The sequence below is a fragment of the Larus michahellis genome, chromosome 2 (assembly GCF_964199755.1).
Source record: "Larus michahellis chromosome 2, bLarMic1.1, whole genome shotgun sequence".
In the NCBI taxonomy this organism is placed as follows: Eukaryota; Metazoa; Chordata; class Aves; order Charadriiformes; family Laridae; genus Larus; species Larus michahellis.
The window spans coordinates 92,554,158-92,574,684 of NC_133897.1; the positions used below are offsets into that span (position 1 = coordinate 92,554,158).

The 20,527-nt window shown below is 39.6% G+C and overlaps 1 protein-coding gene across 2 annotated transcripts in view; it reads right to left on the bottom strand.

Moving 5' to 3' along the window:
* ADCY2 (adenylate cyclase 2) overlaps positions 1-20,527 on the bottom strand; it is a 226,179-nt gene that overhangs the window by 78,963 nt on the left and 126,689 nt on the right. For both annotated transcript variants that reach the window (XM_074576250.1, XM_074576251.1), the window contains 2 exons: positions 1,538-1,686; positions 217-328 (listed from right to left, as the gene is read on the bottom strand). In XM_074576250.1, coding sequence (XP_074432351.1) covers positions 217-328; positions 1,538-1,686 — 261 coding nt within the window. The remainder of the gene's footprint in view (positions 1-216; positions 329-1,537; positions 1,687-20,527) is intronic.

Genomic DNA, 20,527 nt, shown 5'->3' on the forward strand with positions numbered 1-20,527 from the left:
GGTCCTATTAGAGAGTGCTATCTTGGGTTTCACAGATTGTCACACTGGCAGAAATACACGGCTGCACTCGGAGCCAGATTTTTTTCTTCACACATTTCAAGTCTAACCTTCCTGCCAAAGCCTCAGAAATGCTGCCTGAATGCGGAAGGGTCCCCAAGAAGAAAAAATGTTTTAAAGATGACTTATTTAAACAGTACCAGCCCAGTAGAAACCCACCTTTGCAATCTGATCAAACTTGCCAAACAGCTCATTTAGCATGTGCACCAGTTCCCCTGGCGAGCAGTCACTGGCCAGGCGCGTGAATCCCACGATATCAGCATACAGGATGCTACAATAGAAATGAACAGCAGCTTGGTCACAGTTTCCTTGCACAGAAATCACGTTTATCAATCAACAGCAAAACCTGAAAGCAGGCATTCTGGACTTCACAGAGATGTGCTCGTACCCCAGACAGCCACTGCCAAATATAGAACAATAAATATATTTGTAGGTAAATCTATATTTACCTTTATAGGCATTATGTTTATAGGCAATATATACCTATAGTTACCTTTATAGGTATTACCTTCACAGGTATTACCCTTATAGATATACCTATATTTATAGGTATTTATAGGCATTCTATACCTATATTTGTTACAGTGTATTCGAAAAATAGAAAGCTTTTTCCTGCTCACAAACTGGCAATGTATAATGGCAATTATTTCAATAAACATGTTTGTTATCAGAAATTGTTTAATAACTTTCTGGCATTGTAGACATTTTCTGGCTAAATTTACCTGTTAATGATATGCAGCATGGAAGTCTTTGTTCACTTGTTACTCGGACTATTAAATTCAAGCTTGATTGCTAAGATATACAAGTAATACACTATGTTTCCATTCACCATTTGACCAATTCATGGAATCAGCATAAGGAAAAAGTATTTCTGCTAACAAGTGAAAATGAACTTCCTCAAAAGTCCTGCGATACTTACTTCAAAAATGTAATTTCTAAGAATATCATTCAAATTAACTTGTCCAATCAAAATAACAGGCAAAACAACTGGTAAAGATGAAAGAATATTTGAAATAAATGGTGAATTATTTTTTTAACTTCCAGAAATTTATGATTAATAAATAATCATCAGCAGAATATTTTATCTCAGGTATTGTGTAAAATACATATGTGATACAGCTGCCTCTATTTACATTTTACAAAACCTGAGAAATTGCTTCAGTTAAGAAAATTACAAATTCAGAATAATATAACTGACATCAATTACAATTTTGACTAGTATAGATGAAAGTAGGATTTGGTACTTTAACCTGAAAAATCAATAAATTATGCAGAAAGCCTACGAATGCGTGGCTTTTTCTAATCAACTTTTTGTACTATCAATCAGCTTTATTTCTCTTCTGGATCACAGAACTGTTAGCTTTTGATCAAATCAATGTATACTAAACATTAAGTTGTTGAAAAACATTTATTTTCTTAATTGCTCTCTTAACGCTTTCTTTTCAAAATTTTTATGAAGGTTGTTGATAGATTTTATTACCTTACATTGGTGTGCCTTTTGACATACAAATTGTGGAAGTTGTTGGTGTTTTCCAGCTGGCCTGCCTTGGGACCTTGTAACCGCTGAATGATCTCTGCTTTCATTTCCATGGCAATGTGAGCAGGCAGCAAAGAAAGTAGAAGACGCTCCTACAATTTAAAACAAAATGTCCGCAATTTCTTTAAAAAGAACAAAATCAGCACGGAAGCAACACTGTGCAAGGAATATGCAATTGTCAATATCCCGGAACATTTTGATGAAGCTTGTACCCAGGCATTTGCCTGGTATGGCCCCCAAAATTAGCCTGTTCCTTGAAGAACTTGACAGAGGCATACACACATTTCCAAGTAATATCTAACTTCTTCAAGGTTTTATGTATATTATAGAAAGCTTAAGCTAAACATCTGAAGAAGTTATGTACAGTAATCTATTCAATAGCTGAGTAGGATGCAGGAAATACAGATTAGCAAATAAAGCAAAAGCTGCAAGGACTGTTCAGAGGACTTCACGGAAATGCAGTCCAATTCCGGCAAAAGTAGGAAAACTAATTTTTTTTAAAATGTATTTTAAATGTTTAGTCATCGTTTTAGCAGTTGCTAGACTGAAAATGAAAAGATAAAACCATAACTCAGAACATATTGAACATGTTGGACTTTTGCGGACTATTTTGATATGTACTCTGCCTTTACTTCAATATGGCATTTGGCAAACTAATGTTTTTTGAAAATATTAATCTAAAAGGAAATTGAATTTTTTAAAAAAACCCGACATATTTTTCCTTATCTTTTGTTGGTGTTATAGTCATGGTCTTCTCCTTGTGAAGCTCTCCTACGTTTTAATTTTTTTTACATTTTAATTTTGCCCATTTTACCTGTGACAGCTTGTCATTGACTTCCTACTTCTCTGGAAAACTGAACCAACAAAGAAATAGCTAGAACTCTGCAAAAAAAACCCCTTCTAACCTTCCTAATTTGATCATACACCTCCTAAAAACTAAACAGGAATTTCCCATTTTCTTGAAGGCAGAAAGAAGAGACTAATTGCTAGGCAGAAAAACCAGAAACCTAAACCAGTGAGGAGGGAGGAGGCAGCTGTAAAAACCCATGATGGAGTCAGAGAGAGAAATAGCTAGGCCAGAAAAGATGAAGACTCAAAATGTGCCCATTCTGCAGATGTTACTCACAGTAATGCGTTCTCTTTAATTCACAATGTGTATTTTTGCAGAGTTTGCAGTTCTATTAATGAAGGTACCAGAAGAAGTGTAACCATTAATCCAATGCTCTGCCTTGGATAATTATTCCTATTCAGGTCTAATGACCTTGAGTAGACTGTGACAATAACAGGGATACAGACTCTGTGATATTTACAGCTACCTTGTCTATCTATCTCTGTAATGAAGACTTCCCATTCCACAGCATTTGTGTACCTGCAAACACAGCATTAACGTACGCGGGGCACTATGAGACTGATCCTGCGCACACTTTGTAAAAAAACTCTATTTCAATGCATCAAGACGGAATCTTGCTTTGTTGCTAAGTAATATTGAACTAATAATTTTCTCTCTTTTTCTTCTTTTCACTTTGGTGAGATCTAAAAATAATTTTGATTCACATATGTATAGACTGCTCTTTATTTTGCAAAATAAGGCATATCACATAAACAGTTCGACAGGTCATGAAGTAAACGTTCAAGATAACGCGTATCTGTCTCTAGCCTGACTAAAGAAGAGAAGAATAAAATAAAAGATGTACTGCTTTCCTACTGCTAGGATCCCAGATTTGACACATTGTAACTGAGAAGAATATATACAATGGACTTTTCATCAAAACGTTGATGTGGCTTTATTTCTTAAATGCAAGATTAATTTAGTATGTTTAGGCATTTTAGCAAGTACACGACCAAGAAGCCAATGTCTTTTCATTTCTAATGTAAGTAAGTCCACTGGTCCTTGGTGGAAGTATTTTGCTAATTTATAAGGAACGCCTGCAAAAACAATGGATTTTTTTCCGTAATGAAAGCTTACTCTTGCAAGTTGCTGTTTATCTAACACCATAAGAATGTTTTCCTTCCTCCATTTCCACAGTACAAAAGAGAAGGTGACAACCAGAGGTGGCTTTAGAGAACTCCAATTGCTGAAGCCCACCGCAAAGCTCAAGTACACCTAAATGCTTCAGCCACCCTCTCTACCACACTGGCTGCGAATGCTCACGTGTCAATCCTGAAGTCACCGCTTGTGGGATAATGTGTTATCCAGTCACATATTACATTTCACGCAGATTGTTGATTTGGGTTTCTTTCACTAAAAGACAACTGTGAAAGAAGCTGAATTTCAACTACTTATGAAGACCATGGCTGGGCTGGTCAGATAGCCAAATACAAAATGGTTACAAATACATTGTTCCCTCTCTTTCTGCTGAAAAATCCTAAGAAATCCAAAGCATTTAAGAACACCTCTTCCTTCATATTTTGTCATCTCTGGTGGCTGAAAAGGGCATAGCAGAAGGATCAAAACCAATTACTAATCAGATTGTAGTGTCTGATGTTGTGCACTGAAATTTTTGCAGACTGGATCAGTGTGAGGAACACAGCAAATCAAGATTGCTGGTTATGATGGCTTTTTATTTGATAATACATTCTGTACTATTATCTCAAAGAGATATAAAATCCATACATCAAAACCTAGGTGAACTGACACACAAAACACTGACTTTGAGACAAAACACTTGCCTATTTGTAGTAGACAGAGAAGCCACTCTCAGAGCTAAAGTCTGTAAGAAAAAAGCCAAAGTAATTCTGAATGCAGGTCAAGATGCAGCATTTAAAAGTCTTCAGACTAAAAATAACAGTACCTGCTTCTGATGAAAGAGAAACTGCTGTGCGATTGAAATAATGAAAATCCCCTCGCAAATGTCTTTCCCTGAAATATTACCAACATGACCTTACAGCCCGTACATGTGATTCACGCAAGACTAATTAGTTCTTGACTGTCCATGTTCTCTGGCCTATGCTTTACCCTCACCACTCAAATCACTTGTAGCTGAGATTTTTTAAGTCCTAGAGCTAAAAGACAGGGCACACAATCCATACTGAATACAACGTTATAGTGTCTTTCAATACTGTAGGGTCAAGTACTTTCTCCCCAGAATTTGTCCATCTGGATCCTAGCAGATGGCTAGCAAGTAGTCATCCTCCCTCAAGTCTCTAACTGAGGATTTTCAGTGGTATCTGTCAAACTGTTACTTGAGTTCCTGCTCTCTCAAACTCTTACATCCAAGTTGATTTCCTTGTCAGAATTTTCCTTGCATTATGCAGATGACTTTAGCAGTCAATTCCCAGTTACTCCCCTAAAGCTTGATAAACTCTAGATGTTTGTTCAGCTAGAGTAAGTTAGCATATCTCAGTTAAAGATCGTAGCACTACATCAGTTTTTGCAAGGTGGCAATTGCATTTGCAGTATCTTGCACAATGGAGGTCATGCTGTTGTTATGCAGTAAGCGAGCAAAATATCCTCGAATGCGTGGTACAGTACATTTTCTTAAGTGCATATTTCACAAATCAAGCTCTGCTTGTCCTGAGGCAATAATGCTTTATTTATTTGCTCATTCTTCTTTTGTTATGTAAAGTACCAATTCTGATTCAGTCATTTGTACAAGGCTACGTGACTATCAACTCTTTTCTTTACCGAAGTATAAATAATTCTAAGAATTTATAGATTTAAAGGCCAAATATTCCTCCATCTAGTCTGAATAATATAGACAACAGAATGTCATCATGGAGAAACAAAGGTATTCTGTTAGGGCTCACTACATAAAAAATTAGCGTAGTGCCTTATTCTCAATGGAGAAAAACTGTTCTTCGAGGCAATTCACAGAATCTAACACTGAATACCCATAGGGGACAAGTGTCTCTCTCCCTTTCTCCCTCTTCGCTACTCCCCAACCCCGTCCTCCTTGTTTATGGAGGGAACTGCAGGTCAAAATTTTGGTCTAGTAAGCAAGAAATGTCCATCTTTGTTGTTGAGCTTCTGATGTTGAAAAAGCCTGCAGAAAAGCTACATCTGTGTAGATCAATGAAGTGATACAGGGACATTCTTGTCCCTGTAATCCCATATAGGGATAATTTTGTCCCTTATAATGTCATTTAGGGCACTGAATATTACATTCTACTTTTCTGTGGCCTGGGTTTTGTTTTCAGAATGCTGTGGCGTATATCTAATCAACTATTCAGCAAGTTTGACAAACCAGGTCAATAAGTCAGCAGTAAGAGCTCTAGAAGCAATTAGCCTATATGTGCATCCAGCTTCACAACACAGTTTACAAATAAATATGGATGAAATAAAAATTTCAGCTGCCCTTGAAATGTATCAAGAAATAACCTACAAGAAATAAATCTTGTGATTCCCGATCACACAATACTGAACCAGTGATATGGCTGACAGGGATGGTGATCAACAGGGTACCTGTTTGGCAAATTATGGTACTGTTTACTCAGATCTCATACACATTCTCTTAAATACACCTACTAGGAAAAACAGCTGTAGATTCTTTTTTTTTTTAAAGCTAACTTGGACTCCTAACTGGGGGTGGAGATTATTTTTACCAATTAGGCTCTATTATCCCCTTAAGTTTAGCCTATGTTAGTAACTTCCACCAGCCTGATTATTTGTACTGAGACCAATAAATGGCATTTTACTCATACACACAAATCTTCATTACACAGACATCAGGAGATGGAGAATTCATTAACTCCTTAGCTGTTTGTTCTAGTGGTTAATCAGCTGAACTGTTAAAAACTGTTAAAAATGTCTTCTGTATTTCTTACTTTGAAGTCTTGGTCCTGTTATATCTTTCTCAGCCTAAGAGTCCACACTCTTTTCCCTGTAAAGTTAAACACTGATCAGATAGCTTAATTTGCTTTTTGATCAGGTAAATAGACTTAGCACCACCAGAAGAGAGTGTATTTTCTACACTCTCTTCTCTAAACCCTCAACAACCTTCAAACAATTTTTGAAAGTTCATTTGACACAAATCTTGACACTGTGCTCCCGTATGCAAAGACACACACAGCCTCCTGCCCTACACCCCTCAATATGTCCGTGACCTACACTGCACAACTTTCTGCTGTGACATCTCTGGAGTTCTCTATCTGCTATGCCTCCAAAATATTTTACAAAGTTGCAGCCTTTCAGTTTTCCAGCTACGACCCTTACTCTTTGCTTTTAGAATTATGACTTTCCAGACAACATAAAGGTGCACCTTGTCTTGATGAATATAACTTATAAAGCATTCTGTATTACTGTATATCAGACTAATATTTGTCTTTTCTGCAAAAATGATTGTTTGTGATTGTCTTCAGGTATCTCTTAGATCATTACTAAAAAATACATAATAGCATAAAGAATGAGAACCGGATGAGAACCGGTTCCTGCAGAACACAACACACATGCCAATTCATTGAACACTGACAATTTCCAGTTACCCCACTCAAAATCCATTAGACTGTACTCTTTTGATGAGGAACAGTGTCAGAATTTTAATCAGGATTTCCAGTATCATTGCATCAGATATCTTACTGAAATCTACTGCTTTTGGAAAGTTACTTAACCCAAACCTGTTCCCTATTAAAAGGTGAAAAACATTTTTAGATTACTTGATTTCCTACAAAGTTGTTTAGTAGACCACTCTATTTCTTTCCAAATACAAACCCATCACAGCAGCATCTTTTATTTCATACAGATTGTTTATACTCTTCCCATCTAATTACAGACCCTTCCTTTGTTAGGATGGCTTTTTTCCTGGAATACTTCCAAAATGTTGTCATTGGCCTTGACAAAAACAGGCAAGGAATTTTCCTGACATCTACAAGTCTCCTACATATCACAACTTTCGTGATATTGAACCATCTTTTTTACATATCTAACTGCTGCTTTTGCTTTCACCCGTGGCTTTAAGCCACAGCTGACATCTCTTCTGATGACAGAATTATGAACTCTTGTCTGTTCATTAACAGCTTCCTAAAGGGCTCCCCATTGATAGCAACATTCATCAATGGTTTTTGTTGTTTGGTTTTTTTCCTGTGGAAAACAAGTTTTTTTCAAGTCCCCAAGCATGGCACTGTAAGACTTTTTATCTTCCTGATCCTGTAGGTGAAATTTCAAGGCTGGCCACACCAGGAGCTGGTATCAAAACCAGAAAATCAAAACACACAAGTGTAATGAGAGCACCACCCTCTCAATCCCGGCTGCTTCACTGGCCCAGGGCTGCAAGCTCCCTCACGAAGATGTTTTGCAGAACATAAGATGTAGGTGCCTGGGAGCAGCGTGAGCTGTCGGCTCCATCAGGAACGGGAGCCCTGACTGGGGGCTGCCAGTGGGGCAGGGCCCAGCCCCACGGCCAGACATGGTCACCAGCCCAGCCCATGGTGACGAGACACGTCCGTGGGGGATTCAGGACTGGGCAGGGCCAGGGAGGCCCAGAAAGTCAGTCGCAGGTTAAGGGTTGGGGCCGGGACCAGACCGAGGGGCCCATGGCCAGGCCTGGTGGCAGTTTCATGGGAGCTGTAGCTGAGGCCAGGCCGAGTGGCAGAGCTGCACCTGGAAAGCAGCTCCCACCGGAGGGGCCAGACAGAGCTCAGCCCCCACTGAGGTCTCCCCACGGTGGCTCTGAGCCCCACCCAAGCCTCCAGGAGCGGGTGAGGTGTCTTCAGATAATTTTGTAATGGCAAACCATCCATGGCATGACTTGCTCACTTAGCAAGGATGGTACAACCGACTCAGGCTCTCAATAGAAATAGACCCATTGGTTTTCAGGCTAAATATGCACCACTCTGCACCCTCAGTGTGCCCAGCTCATTTGCTGCTGAGTAACTCTGCTAACATCCAGCTAGTTAACTTCATCTCCAAATAACACTACAGCTACCTAAAAGCATTGCTTTGCTGTAATGGTTTCAGCGTATGGGTCTGAAACCTTATTTAAATGCACAGGCTCACCATGTATTTGGCAAAGACAAATTCCTTCAAGGAACTGAGGGGATGCTTAATGTTTATGCATAGATTACAGTTTGCATATGCAGGCTGTCTATGACTAATTTGGCAAACGAGGTTCACTACACCTTCAGAATATGTGCCTATCTTGCGGCTGTTCAAGAGACGAGTCATCAAACAGCAAGACAATAGAGTAAAAACAGAACATAATGACATACACAGCCAGAGCTGCTTAATTAATTGACAGAATTTCAAGGTTTGTTTCAGTCTGATCCTGTTAACTTTTGCTTTAAGTTTTATATATCTCAAAACCACTGCAGAACAGACAGAAGCAGCGTTTTGCAAAGAATCTGTCTGATGAGATTAACATGGTTGTAACTATATCAGCCTTTAATAATGGTGAAGTATTACAGTGCTGGCATTTGCTCAATACAATTCTTTTAAACAATAAACTCTTTCACCCCAGTGCAGCTCATTTTCCAGTTTGATGAGAAGAGTTTTCTGTTATTTTTTCACTAGAAATGAAGGAAACCATACATCCATGTCTTTTTCTTCTTCGAAACCATCCATGGGACGTGTCAGGGAAGATATTCAAGAGTACAGCTTGAAAGGTATCTATGCAGCCCTTTCCCCAAAGACACAGCTTTCCTGTTCAGCTGCCCAGTTTAGAGTCAAGCGTTGTGGTTGATAGCATCAAATCCAAAGCAAAACCAAAAGCATTTCCAAGGCACAGCACTGCACTTCAGTTAGAGGCTTATGTCTGAAGCACATTGACAGCAGACTCCTCCATGCTCTTCCAGCGTGAAACTGGTTGTTTTTACCTCAGACTTTGCCTGCTGATGTTTTAGCTATCTGCTTACAGAATACCAACTAAGCACGCAAGAATGGATTTCTTTCTGTATTTCTCTGGCAATTTTCCAATATTTTATCAGATACCATACAGCTACCACATATTTGTGTGATCAAATGTTAGTCATCACATTGAGGAAGCATCAAAACCAAAGAACAGTCACCCGACTTCGCCTGTCAGGAGCTCATAAACACTTCTAAATGGGGCAAACAAGAGTGGTCAGAAGCAGCGCCAGACAGCACTAAAAATGAATCAAAATTCTCAATCTCTGCGTTAAATTCGTCAAGAGTAGAGGTAGATAACCATCAGTTTGCCCCATATAACAGCATATCTAAATAGAGGGAGAAGTTTATTCAAGCAGCAGCTGATTGAAGAAATTTATTTCATCCATATGTAAATGAAAAGTGAACCTACAGTGAGGATCTGTCCCACTTCTTGTGAAACAGGGATGATAGATTTTAATGACGCAAGCTGTATATTTTAACACCTTTTTTTCTGAGCAGCAGTAAGCGTCACCATTCATTCAACAGCTCAATTCCTAGCCTTGAAGGCAGAGGAAGCTGACTCACCCTAGGTAGAAATCAAAGAACAGGCAGATGTCTGGAGGGTATACGCTGTTACTGCATTCATAAAGCAGACCTTTTGTTTCCTTACAATGGTCTAAATGAAAGGCAACAAGAATGATTTGCATTATCTCTCTAACTCGGGAATGAAAGTTGCTCTTTTGCTTGTTCACAGAATATGTATCTTGCAGAAATCTCCCAATTGCTCTTTAATGATTATATTCATGAACTACTAAACATAGAAAGTCTTAAATTAAAAACTTTGCTCCCACTGGAAAATAAACAAGAAAAACAGAGTTTTGAAAACCAGTTCTGTTTACCTTGAGGAACCTGATCAGGAAAAAACCCCAATAACTTACTATCTGGCAGATACATGCTGAACTATTCATGAACACTTATTACTAGGCCTAACCACAAAACAAAATTTAGCATAAATCATAGCAAGAGTTAAAGCATTCAGAATTATCTTGGTTTTATTTTGTAAAACATTTTATTTTGAAAAACATTTTCCATGTTACTGTGTGTACAGTTTCCCAAGTGTTTTCTATGGTAGGTTCCAGAGGTATTCAGGCACATAAGGATGCAGACAGAAACTCAAGCCTTAATTCACAGAAAGACTGGCATGGTAAATACCAGACTTTCAAGTGCCTTGTCATCCAGTGAATGCAGATCTCAAAAGGACAGGCACTAAGACTGTGTGTGCAATGCCCAGAGAAAATCAGAATCCTAAAAATATGACTGAGAAAAATTAGAGCTGAAAGGCAAGGCCACCTAAGTAGAAAATGCCCCGAAAAGGGTGTTGCTTATGATTCTGTACTGAGCCACGAGTGCTTAGCTCTGGGCTGCAAGGAGGCACATTTATTTGCTTGGGACTCTTTGTGGGCAAAACAGTGTAGAGTCAGAGAATTTTAATTGAATTAATTTATCGCAAACAAAAACAAACCTCTCATTGCTGATTGCAGTTTTGAAAAAAAAGAATAAAATAAACACTGAGACAAACACGTACACAACCATCTCTCCTCTGCACTTCCCAGTCCTAATTTTCCTTATTTTTGCTATGGATAATGCTCAGTCCACCAAAATTCCTGGGGTGAGGTGACAGGTGGTGTAGGAAGTTGAGGTGTTATCTGTGATGGTTTCTTTCTGCCAGTGGGTGCTTAATCACTTCTGCTGCTGTATGCTTAATGGTTTCTGCTGCCATTTTCCTCAGTGTCCCCACTCCAGCCTGGGATACTGATGGGCTGCAGTTGTGTCTTCAGGTGCGTCTCTGCTCCAGCATGGGTTGTCCATGGGCCACAGCGCCTCAGGGATGTAGGTACCCTCTTTTGATGCAGAGAGTCCTCTACACACAACAACTTGTCTTCAGCCTCCAGCAGCTGCCTGTTTCTTTCTGAACTGTGTTTGGACAGGGGCACCATGGGCCCCTGATTAGATAACATTTTCATAGAATAGTTTAGGGACCATAAAGATCATCTGGTTCCAAACCCCTGCCATGGGCAGGGACACCTCCCACTAGACCCGGCTGCTCAAAGCCCCATCCAGCCTGGCCTTGAACACTTCCAGGGATGGGGAATCCACAGCTTCTCTGGGCAACCTGTTCCAGTGCCTCACCAACTTCATAGTAAAGAATTTCTTCCTAATATCTAATCTAAACCTCCCCTCTTTCAGTTTGAAACCATTATACCTTGTCCTATCACTACACTCTCTGATAAGGACTCCCTCCCCATCTTACCTGTAGGCCCCCTTTAGGTACTGGAAGGCCGCTATAAGGTCTCTCTGGAGCCTTCTCTTCTCCAGGCTGAACAACCCCAACTCTCTCAGCCTGTCTTCATAGCAGAGGTGCTCCAGCCCTCTCATCATCTTTGTGGCCCTCCTATGGAACTCGTTCCAACAGGTCCATGTCCTTCCTGTACTGAGGGCTCCAGAGCTGGACGCAGTACTCCAGGTGGGGTCTCACAAGAGCAGAGTAGAGGGGCAGAATCACCTCCCTTGACCTGCTGGCCACATTTCAGCTTTGACTGGCAGGTGGCGATCCACAGTCCCCCCCTCACAGCTCACCACCACAGCCCCCTGGAACCTCCAGCTGCTAACACAGGCTCAGTACAGAGCCATAGCTACCTACCAGTGCTGCAGAAATAGGGTGTCAGCACCAGAAATTTTTGTGTTTTAAGAGGAGATCCAGGGGTTAGACAATGCGCTCTATGAGCAACCCATGTTCAAAATACTCCTCTGCCAAAAGAAATCTCCTCTCTTTTCCTATCCCCAAGGAAAAATGCTTATCAGTGAATATGAGGTTATTTTGGAGGTAGAGCCCTCGCAGCATTTTCTGCTCCAAAATGAAATGATTTAAAAATCTCTGAAGGAGGTACTAGATTTCCTGTCCCTGCAGCACTCTGGGTGAATTCCCTAATCCCCAGGCTCCTGCACAAGGGCTGCTGCACTCCCTCTTTCCCTCTCATGGGATGTTCAATTCAGTAGGAGGAATTTAGTGAATGCCCTTCAACACAGGGAAAGCTGGGTCCCAGTTTGTCCTCTTGTGGGATTAAGTCCAGACTCACAGCTATCTAAAAACCTCACAAGTTGAGGGGTTATAAATGGGTCTAATTCTGAACAATTCCACGTTTTGTTCCTATGGTTTTTGCAATCCTGGTTTACACATTGGTGCCAGCGCTTTTGTACATGTAAATATGAATTAAATATACTGTAAAAACAAATACCAAAGCTGCAGCTGATTGATTTTTGCAGCATTATTTCTAATGGCAAATACGTCATGGATGAATTAAATCTATTCTATGATTACTGCACTTAAGTAATTTCCAAGCTTTTGAGAAATTTGGAAATGGTTTGTAACTTCTTTACCTAAAATCCTTTTTGATAATTTCCAGCATACATCATCAATATACTCAAGGCCTTTATTTGATGAATTTTGAAACTCCACAGTTTAAACGTGGATTAACACATCTATCCATCAGAAAAACAGGTTGACAATGAGGATTGTGTTGCTGTTCAAAGAGATCAGATTAAAGGAAATGAGAAGGTAATTTTGAAGACACACTCTTCTTTGAGTATATACAATAACCGACAAAATTTCACCATGTGACTCACAAGATCATAATTTATTATTTATCACTGAAACTTCAGCAATACAGGCACATAATGCTGACTATTTAGCATACAGGAACCATAATTCCTGTAAAAGGAGGTAAAATTTAACATTTACATCTTTAGTGTGACAGGATGCTTATTTTCATACTTGGCTCCTGTTCCAGTCTTCTTGGTGAATTATTTTTACTGCCTAAAAACTCTTTCTGCATGATATTAGCAAAGGTTACAGAACATGTACTTCTTTTTCACACTAGCATTACTGTTCCCACCATTTATACTATATAATTTGAAGAAAATGGCAAAAAAAAGAGACTTTTGTATGTTTTCGGTCACTTGGTAGTGAGAAATGCTATAAAATATACTTTTTTTTTTTTTATTAGCACACTATTGTTATTAATAAGCCAAAACGAGCCAATTTCCTTTTCAGTCCTGATTTGGTAAAACCTCCAAGGCACACCTTAAAATGGTTGTCCTCCCTGTGACAGCCTCATAGCTGTATTCAGCAGCACTTCCAGTGCCACATCCAGCACAGCTTAGCAACGTGCCAATTCTAAGTCCTGCCAAGGATCCGCAGAACACATGCTAAATAAACTGTTGTGCTCTGATGAATCAGGGCCTTCCTACAGAAAAGTGCCCTATATATTTGGTTTAGGTCATTGCAGAACTTACTTCTTGTTTGCAGTTTATAAGGGAAGAAAGGAAAACCAAACATTATTCTCCAAATGCTGCCCTCTGTGTGTCAAGTGGATCCATCTAAACCAGGGCCACTGAGAGATGCAGCAGAAGGAAGCTTTCAGAAGACAGGATGGAGCAAGGAGGGAGAGAGCACGAAGAAGGGGGATAGTACTCTGATGCAGTGCAACCAACTTCCGCAAAGTAGATTGTCAACCAAGCGTGAGGGTAACAGAAAGATTTCCTAAAGACCCAGAAGGGACTTGTTGAGGTTGTTTCAATGCTGGAAGCCACTGGAAGCTGTTTGAACTAGAAGGGGTTTCTAGAAGAAGGCTGGAGGAAACTCTGCCCTGCAAGGACTCAGTGAGAGATTTCTTTTCAAGTCTTGGTACTTCCTCTGTTTCAACAGCAATTCTGAGTTTTCCTTGGTTGAATAATTAACTTATTCTAAGTAAGTTAACTCTGCTGTAAATAAAACCTAATTTTTTTGAGACTGGCAGCTATTCCACCCAAGGACCTGTATGAGTCATGCTGCATCATACCAAGTGTGGTTTAAAGTTTGCATAAGTTCTCTCAGGGATCCAGCAAGGTTAAGCCTTTGCAGCTACGCCTACTCCTGTAAAGATTGCAGTGCATGCAATGAGAAAAGTCTATAAATTATTTGGGGGCAAAAGGTTGTTTCATATTTGGGTGTCAAGAGAAACTTTCATTCCAAAAGCTCAGCTCTTAGCTCGTAACAACTGTTTTTCACAGAATGACACTGCATATACACAAAGTAATTCTTATTTAATGTTTGACAGATAAAGGGCTGCATCTTATCTGTCTGGTGTGGTATCAGTTCCTCTGCTATTCTTCTGTATCCTTTTCCTTGTGTAGCCTCCAAAGAAGCCTGATGCTTTGGTCTGAGACTGTATGCTGGAATACTGACAGCTATTTCAGTGCAACCAGTCCATCTGATCTAGTTACAGATGTCCCTGCTCACTGCAGGCGGGTTGGACTAGATGACCTTTAAATGTCCCTTCCAACCCAACACATTCTATGATTCTATGATGTTTCTCTGGCAAACCCACAGCTCTTCCAGCAGGGCAAAATTCATTGGATTCATGACAGTAATAGCCACCCAGACGAGTCACCTCACATCTTCCAGCACAACTTCTTCAAAGTTTGTTTTTCTCTCAACACTACAGGGAAGGTGACATTTTGGTAACAACTTCCTCCACTGGTTTCATCTAATTTTCCTCAGCTATAGCTTCACATCTGTGTTCTTCAGATGCCTGTTTCTAGGACCTAACAGCACCACATTGAAAGGGTGACTCCCTAGACGTACTTTTTCTGTCCAAATGGTACAGAAATACAACCTCATATGCAACATGGTATTTTAATGTTTCTGCTTCCAGTACAGTAGAAGGGAGTAAACAGAAGGAACAAAACATGGTACAGAAGAAACTGGAAGACCAGCAATAGATCATGTTTCTTCAGTATGATATAGCAGACAGAAAGAAAAAATGGCCATGCCAGCTGGCCAGACTTAAAATACCTTCAGTTACCTAAATCTGATGGGTTTGTTTTTGTTTTTTTTTTTTAAATAAAGGTCAACAAGAAAGCAAGGGGCTACACCAAAAGCTGGGGCCCAAGCTACATTGCACGATGTAGCAGTAAACGTAGTTGTTATTTTCAAACACCAGGCAGAAACATTTTTATGAAGAAGCAAGGAAAACGCCTGCTGTTAATTTTACAGTAGCAATTTGCCCTACCCTCAATATCCATGTTATTTCAGGAACAAATATATCTGGCTACAGTAAAGCGAGAAAAATAACAGCAAACCTGCACCTTATGAATTCAAGTAAAATTACTCTTTCAGTATTCTTTTCATCTTCTAGAAATGTACATAAACTACCATCTGTATACTTGCATAGTCAGGCTTTATCTTATATATGAACAGAGATCTAAAAATATCTTACATAACAAATCCAATTTATTTATAGATTTACATTTGGTACTATAAAGCTCACTGTAAAAGCTGTCAGATCCCTACACTATCGTGTACTATGCAACACTAAAGCACTCCCATGAATAACACTCTGCAGACTGGTAAAACGTGCTTCAACAACAAATTACTGTTTCTGGGACTTGTACATATTTTATGTTTGATAAGCAACTTTCACTCAAATCTTTACTTTTTGGAGCAATGCAGAAGGCTACTTCTAAAAGAAAATGTAGCGTAAAAGAAAATTAAAGGGACATAAGAGGGATTTTTTAAAAATTACATCTAAAAAATATTTAGGTGAGGAGAACCAGTCAAAGACATTTGTCCTGTCCCATGGCTGCTTACTTTCTTCAAGACCCTTTTGTGAGGGATCTTGCCTCCCAGAAATCCAGGCATCCCATAGCAAGTGGACCATTCTCACCCATAGGATCGCTGAAACCTTCTAAAAGAGAACCTTCTAATTCTACAAGAATTCTTAGTTTTTTCTCTACAAAAGCTGTCTTGACTTTTCTTTCATACCTCACTCTCACCCAAATGTGCACTGGTCTTACATTCTACTTCCACTAATATGCCCAAACAGACATTGGGTTTTGAAAGGGGGCCTATAGGAAGGATGGGGAGGGACTCTCTATCAGGGAGTGTAATGATAGGACGCGGGGTAACGGCCTCAAATTGAAAGAGGGTAGATTTAGATTGGATATCAGGAAAAAACTCTTTACTGTAAGGGTAGTGAGGCACTGGAACAGGTTGCCCAGGGAAGCTGTGGATGCCCCATCCCTGGAGGTGTTCAAGGTCAGGCTGGATGGGGCTTTGAGCAGCCTGGTCTAGTGGGAGGTGTCCCTGCCCAGGGCAGGGGGGCTGGAACTAGATGATCTTTAAGGTCCCTTCCAACCCGAACCATTCTGTGATTCTGTGAAGTTGGTAGTCGTCTGGTTTCCTCTGGAGTTCTGCCAAAATTGGCATAGCAGTTGCCTCCCTCCTGTCCTGCAGTATCAGCACAACTCTTGGTGAGAGACTCCACACAAGAGGGTAGCAGCAGCATTTCAGGTGTTTCATTCCAGAGTTTCTTTAGGTCTCTCTGATGAATACACAGATATAAGGACTTATTACCACTTATTTTATTTAGTCTGTCTATTCCTTGACCTCTCCTCCTCACGCTTCACCTTGTGATAAATGCTGTAATGAGTTTTCCATAAACATGGCAAACCCCTTTCTTCCACAATGAATGCAGAAGCATAAAATAAATTATTTACTAGATTTACTATGGGGAAATCACATGGCATAGTTCCTGAATATGAACTTACTCTGAAAAAGACAAAGCATTTGTTTCTGTACAGTTAAAAAAATAGTTCATGTTTCTTTCTAATCACTGTTAAACTTACAGTAACATTTTTATTTTCATGCTAATTTAATTTGCCAAAAAGATAAAAAAATATTTGTTTTTAATTTTTCAAATTTTTCAGTATCCCCTTTCATCTAAGCAAAATTGCAGGTGCTCTTGCAGTTATTTAAAATTACTCTATTAGCAATTTGCATGCATGATAACAAGGTATTAAACATTAAGAATGGATTAAATCGAATGCTTTTCCATTCCTTTCTTTTTTCCTTTTTTTTTTTTTCCCTCCTTGTGATTGAGAACAACTAGCTGTTCTAGAATCAATTAAATTAATACTTTGCTTTCAGTGGTGGAGGGAAAGTAGCTTTCTCATGATTGATTTTTAATATACTTCCAAGACGACAAAGCAGGCAAGCTACACATCACAGTCTCATCCTTTAAAACTTTTACTATTTCTTTTTATATGCACTTACATTCTGCATCAACAGGCACTTGAATTCAACCAACATAACTTACAAGAGTGGGCAACCGTGGCAGTGTGCTCTCCCCCTTTCCCCCTGCCCCAGGTCCTGCTCAAGCCATAACCATCGGAGGGAGCTGTGATGAGTTGCACCTGGACTTTGGGGGATGGCTGGCAACACAGCCAAAACACTGTCTGGAGTGGGGACCTAGAGATTTTGCTCCTATGTGAATATGACTATAGGTCAATTATCTTACTCTATAAAAGTGGACAGACCAAGAGCCCTTTGAGGTCTCGTGCACTGCAGCGGGCTGCACGTCAGGATCTCCCTTGAGTGGGGATGCTCGCTTAAGGTTCTGCTCCTCGAGGCTGAGAGATTCCTTGCTGCAACAGATTCTCGGTAAGTGACTAATAGCATGCTAAACTTTGAAATCTTATCTAAGTGATGTAAAGGATTGATTGTGCCTATGTAATCCTTTAGACATAAACCGTTGACCAAGTCTGGGACTACAACTGGATCCAGCCGCACCTAGACTCCTCTCTGAGAAGCAGTTTAGAAAGCAAGGGGGTCCTTTCTGAACCTCATGGAGGGTCTCTGACAGCTTCTCTGACCCTGTCCTCTATGCAGTAAATAATCAAGTGTACCTTGCCATCGAATCTCATAAAACACCGTTGCATTCACTACTAACTTTGTTAAATCACTGTTTAATATTAAGAAATATTTCACTACTTCTCCCTTACGAGTGAAGTTAATCACTCTGCCCGTGACAGTAACTTAAGTGTGTTTAAGGCTTGACTAGAGATACCTTTCTGAACAACTGCTTAACTTTGCTCTATTTGTGATTTATAAAATTAAGTACTATATACCAACTTAGAAGTCCAAAGGGCATAGATGTGACAGAATGCCTTAAATTTGTATTTTTCAAACTTCTTAAAGCTAGCATCATGAAATTAAAATTAAATCAAAATACAAGTGAACAAAATCCTACCAGGCCATCTTCTTACTCTGCTGTAATTCATTACAACAATACTCTTTTATATATTTATATATATAAAATCCTTTCATTTCAATAATACAGCGTATTCAACAATGGATGGTACACAACATTCAAATATAAGTTATCCTACGTCAAGTCTAATCCCATTGAACAAAGCAATTAACCCAACGCCACAGCTCTACAGTTGAAAGGCTGAAATCTTCCTTTTCTGAATGAAGAAAACTTACGAGCATATTCTCCTGCATAGGAATTGCCCTGCATAGAGGTACCAGACACAAGACAGATGGGAACTCACGGCAATGGGGACAAAATGGCAACACTGCACCAGTTATAATTACCACAAAGTGATGGGTACGGTGGAGTTACAGCAGCCCTTGCAGTGCCATTCTCTAATTTGATCAACAGGGCATTTTTCACCGAGGGGTAAACAACCCTGAATCCTTGTTAACACAGGCAGTGACTCAGAAGTAGCTGTCGCTGCACTCGCCCTACAGCTGATGGCAGAATGTTCCCAATGCCAAATCTACTTCACAAAATAAAAACCTCTTTAGAGGGAAATTCAATATTTTATTTTTTTTTAAAATACGTGAGTTTTTCAGACTAAGAAATTGATTAATTCATTAAGACCAGGCTAAACACATGACCAACTCAAGCACATGCTTCCATGGAATGAAAACCTTGCATTGTATTGTAGCAGTAATTTTATTTTCTTTCCTACTTCTTAAAAATGTGTCTTATTACCTACCCATATTAACAGGTTGAAATTCCAGCATCATTTAAGATAAGCTACTGTACCAGAGAACTGCAAACGACTTTGTACATTTCAGAAATAATAAAGTTGACTTGTCAACTAATGCTAGATTTTTCAGTGACATTACCCACTGGTTCTTCCTCTTGGTGAAAATGTTTCTCATTGCAAGTAAATGACTAGTTGTTGTAATATTTTTAGGGGAAAAAGTTTAATTTATGAAAGAAAGTTTCAGATATTATGTCTGGAAAGGGAGGAAAGCAGTGAGTCACTTAAAGACGACAATGGTACGTAGAGTCCTATGCTTATGCTCAAGATGAGACAGAATAATTTTGGCAATAGTTCTCTCTTCAAGTCCAGTAGCAATGCAGCTCTTCTCTAACTGTAAGAAATGTGATATACTGAACGATATGCCGATCTTGTATCAGATTTTTCATGAGTATTAAAGAAACCAAACTTGCTTGAAAATTACTATTCCATGGTAAATCTCTTAATGAATTCAGCTGCCAGAAGAGGAGGTGGAAGAATGCCCTTTGAAGGGAGGATATGAGGACAAAGAGGCTACCTAAGCCGACAGGAGGAGGAGGCACAAATGAGTACCAGTAGCACAAATGAGTACCAGTAGCACAAATGAGTACCGGTAGCTAGTCGGGAGAACTCTCATCAAGTGCTTTTATGGACTAAACGGTTAGCCCTTCCTACACAGGAGGAAGGTACCACCCAGCCTACACCAGCAACAGCCTTTCCTGATCTGAACACATATACCCACAGCCTGAGTAAGGCGGTTTTGATGTCTGCTGTGCGTGCGCAGCACGTCTTTTTCCACCTCTTGCCCCTGCCCCTGCTGTTGATTATGAATTTAAAAAGAGTTTTTGGAATGTCTTATAATAATTGTCAGTGAGGACTGCACATGTTAACATGTTTTTAAATCTGAGAAGTATCACTGAACTAGATCAATTCAAGATCAACTCAAAGCTTTCTGAAACAAGGTTTGAGGGATCCCCTATAACGCTCTGTCAGGATCAGAGTCATCTTCAGGGCATCTGGTGATACCTGTAGAGGATAAAAATCCTTTGGTGTGTGCTGTTAGGGCTTTCTTGATTTTAACAGTGATGTCAGTGAAGAGGAACACATTTCAATGTGATTTGGGGGGCTAAATGGATATTGAATCTCTTTTGAAAACTTTCAATCTACTTTCAGAAGTGGCACACATTGTGGCCACTCCTTCAGCTTCCCCTGTCTCTTACAAGTTCAGCCCATCCCTCATGGATCTCCACAGTTTAATTGTC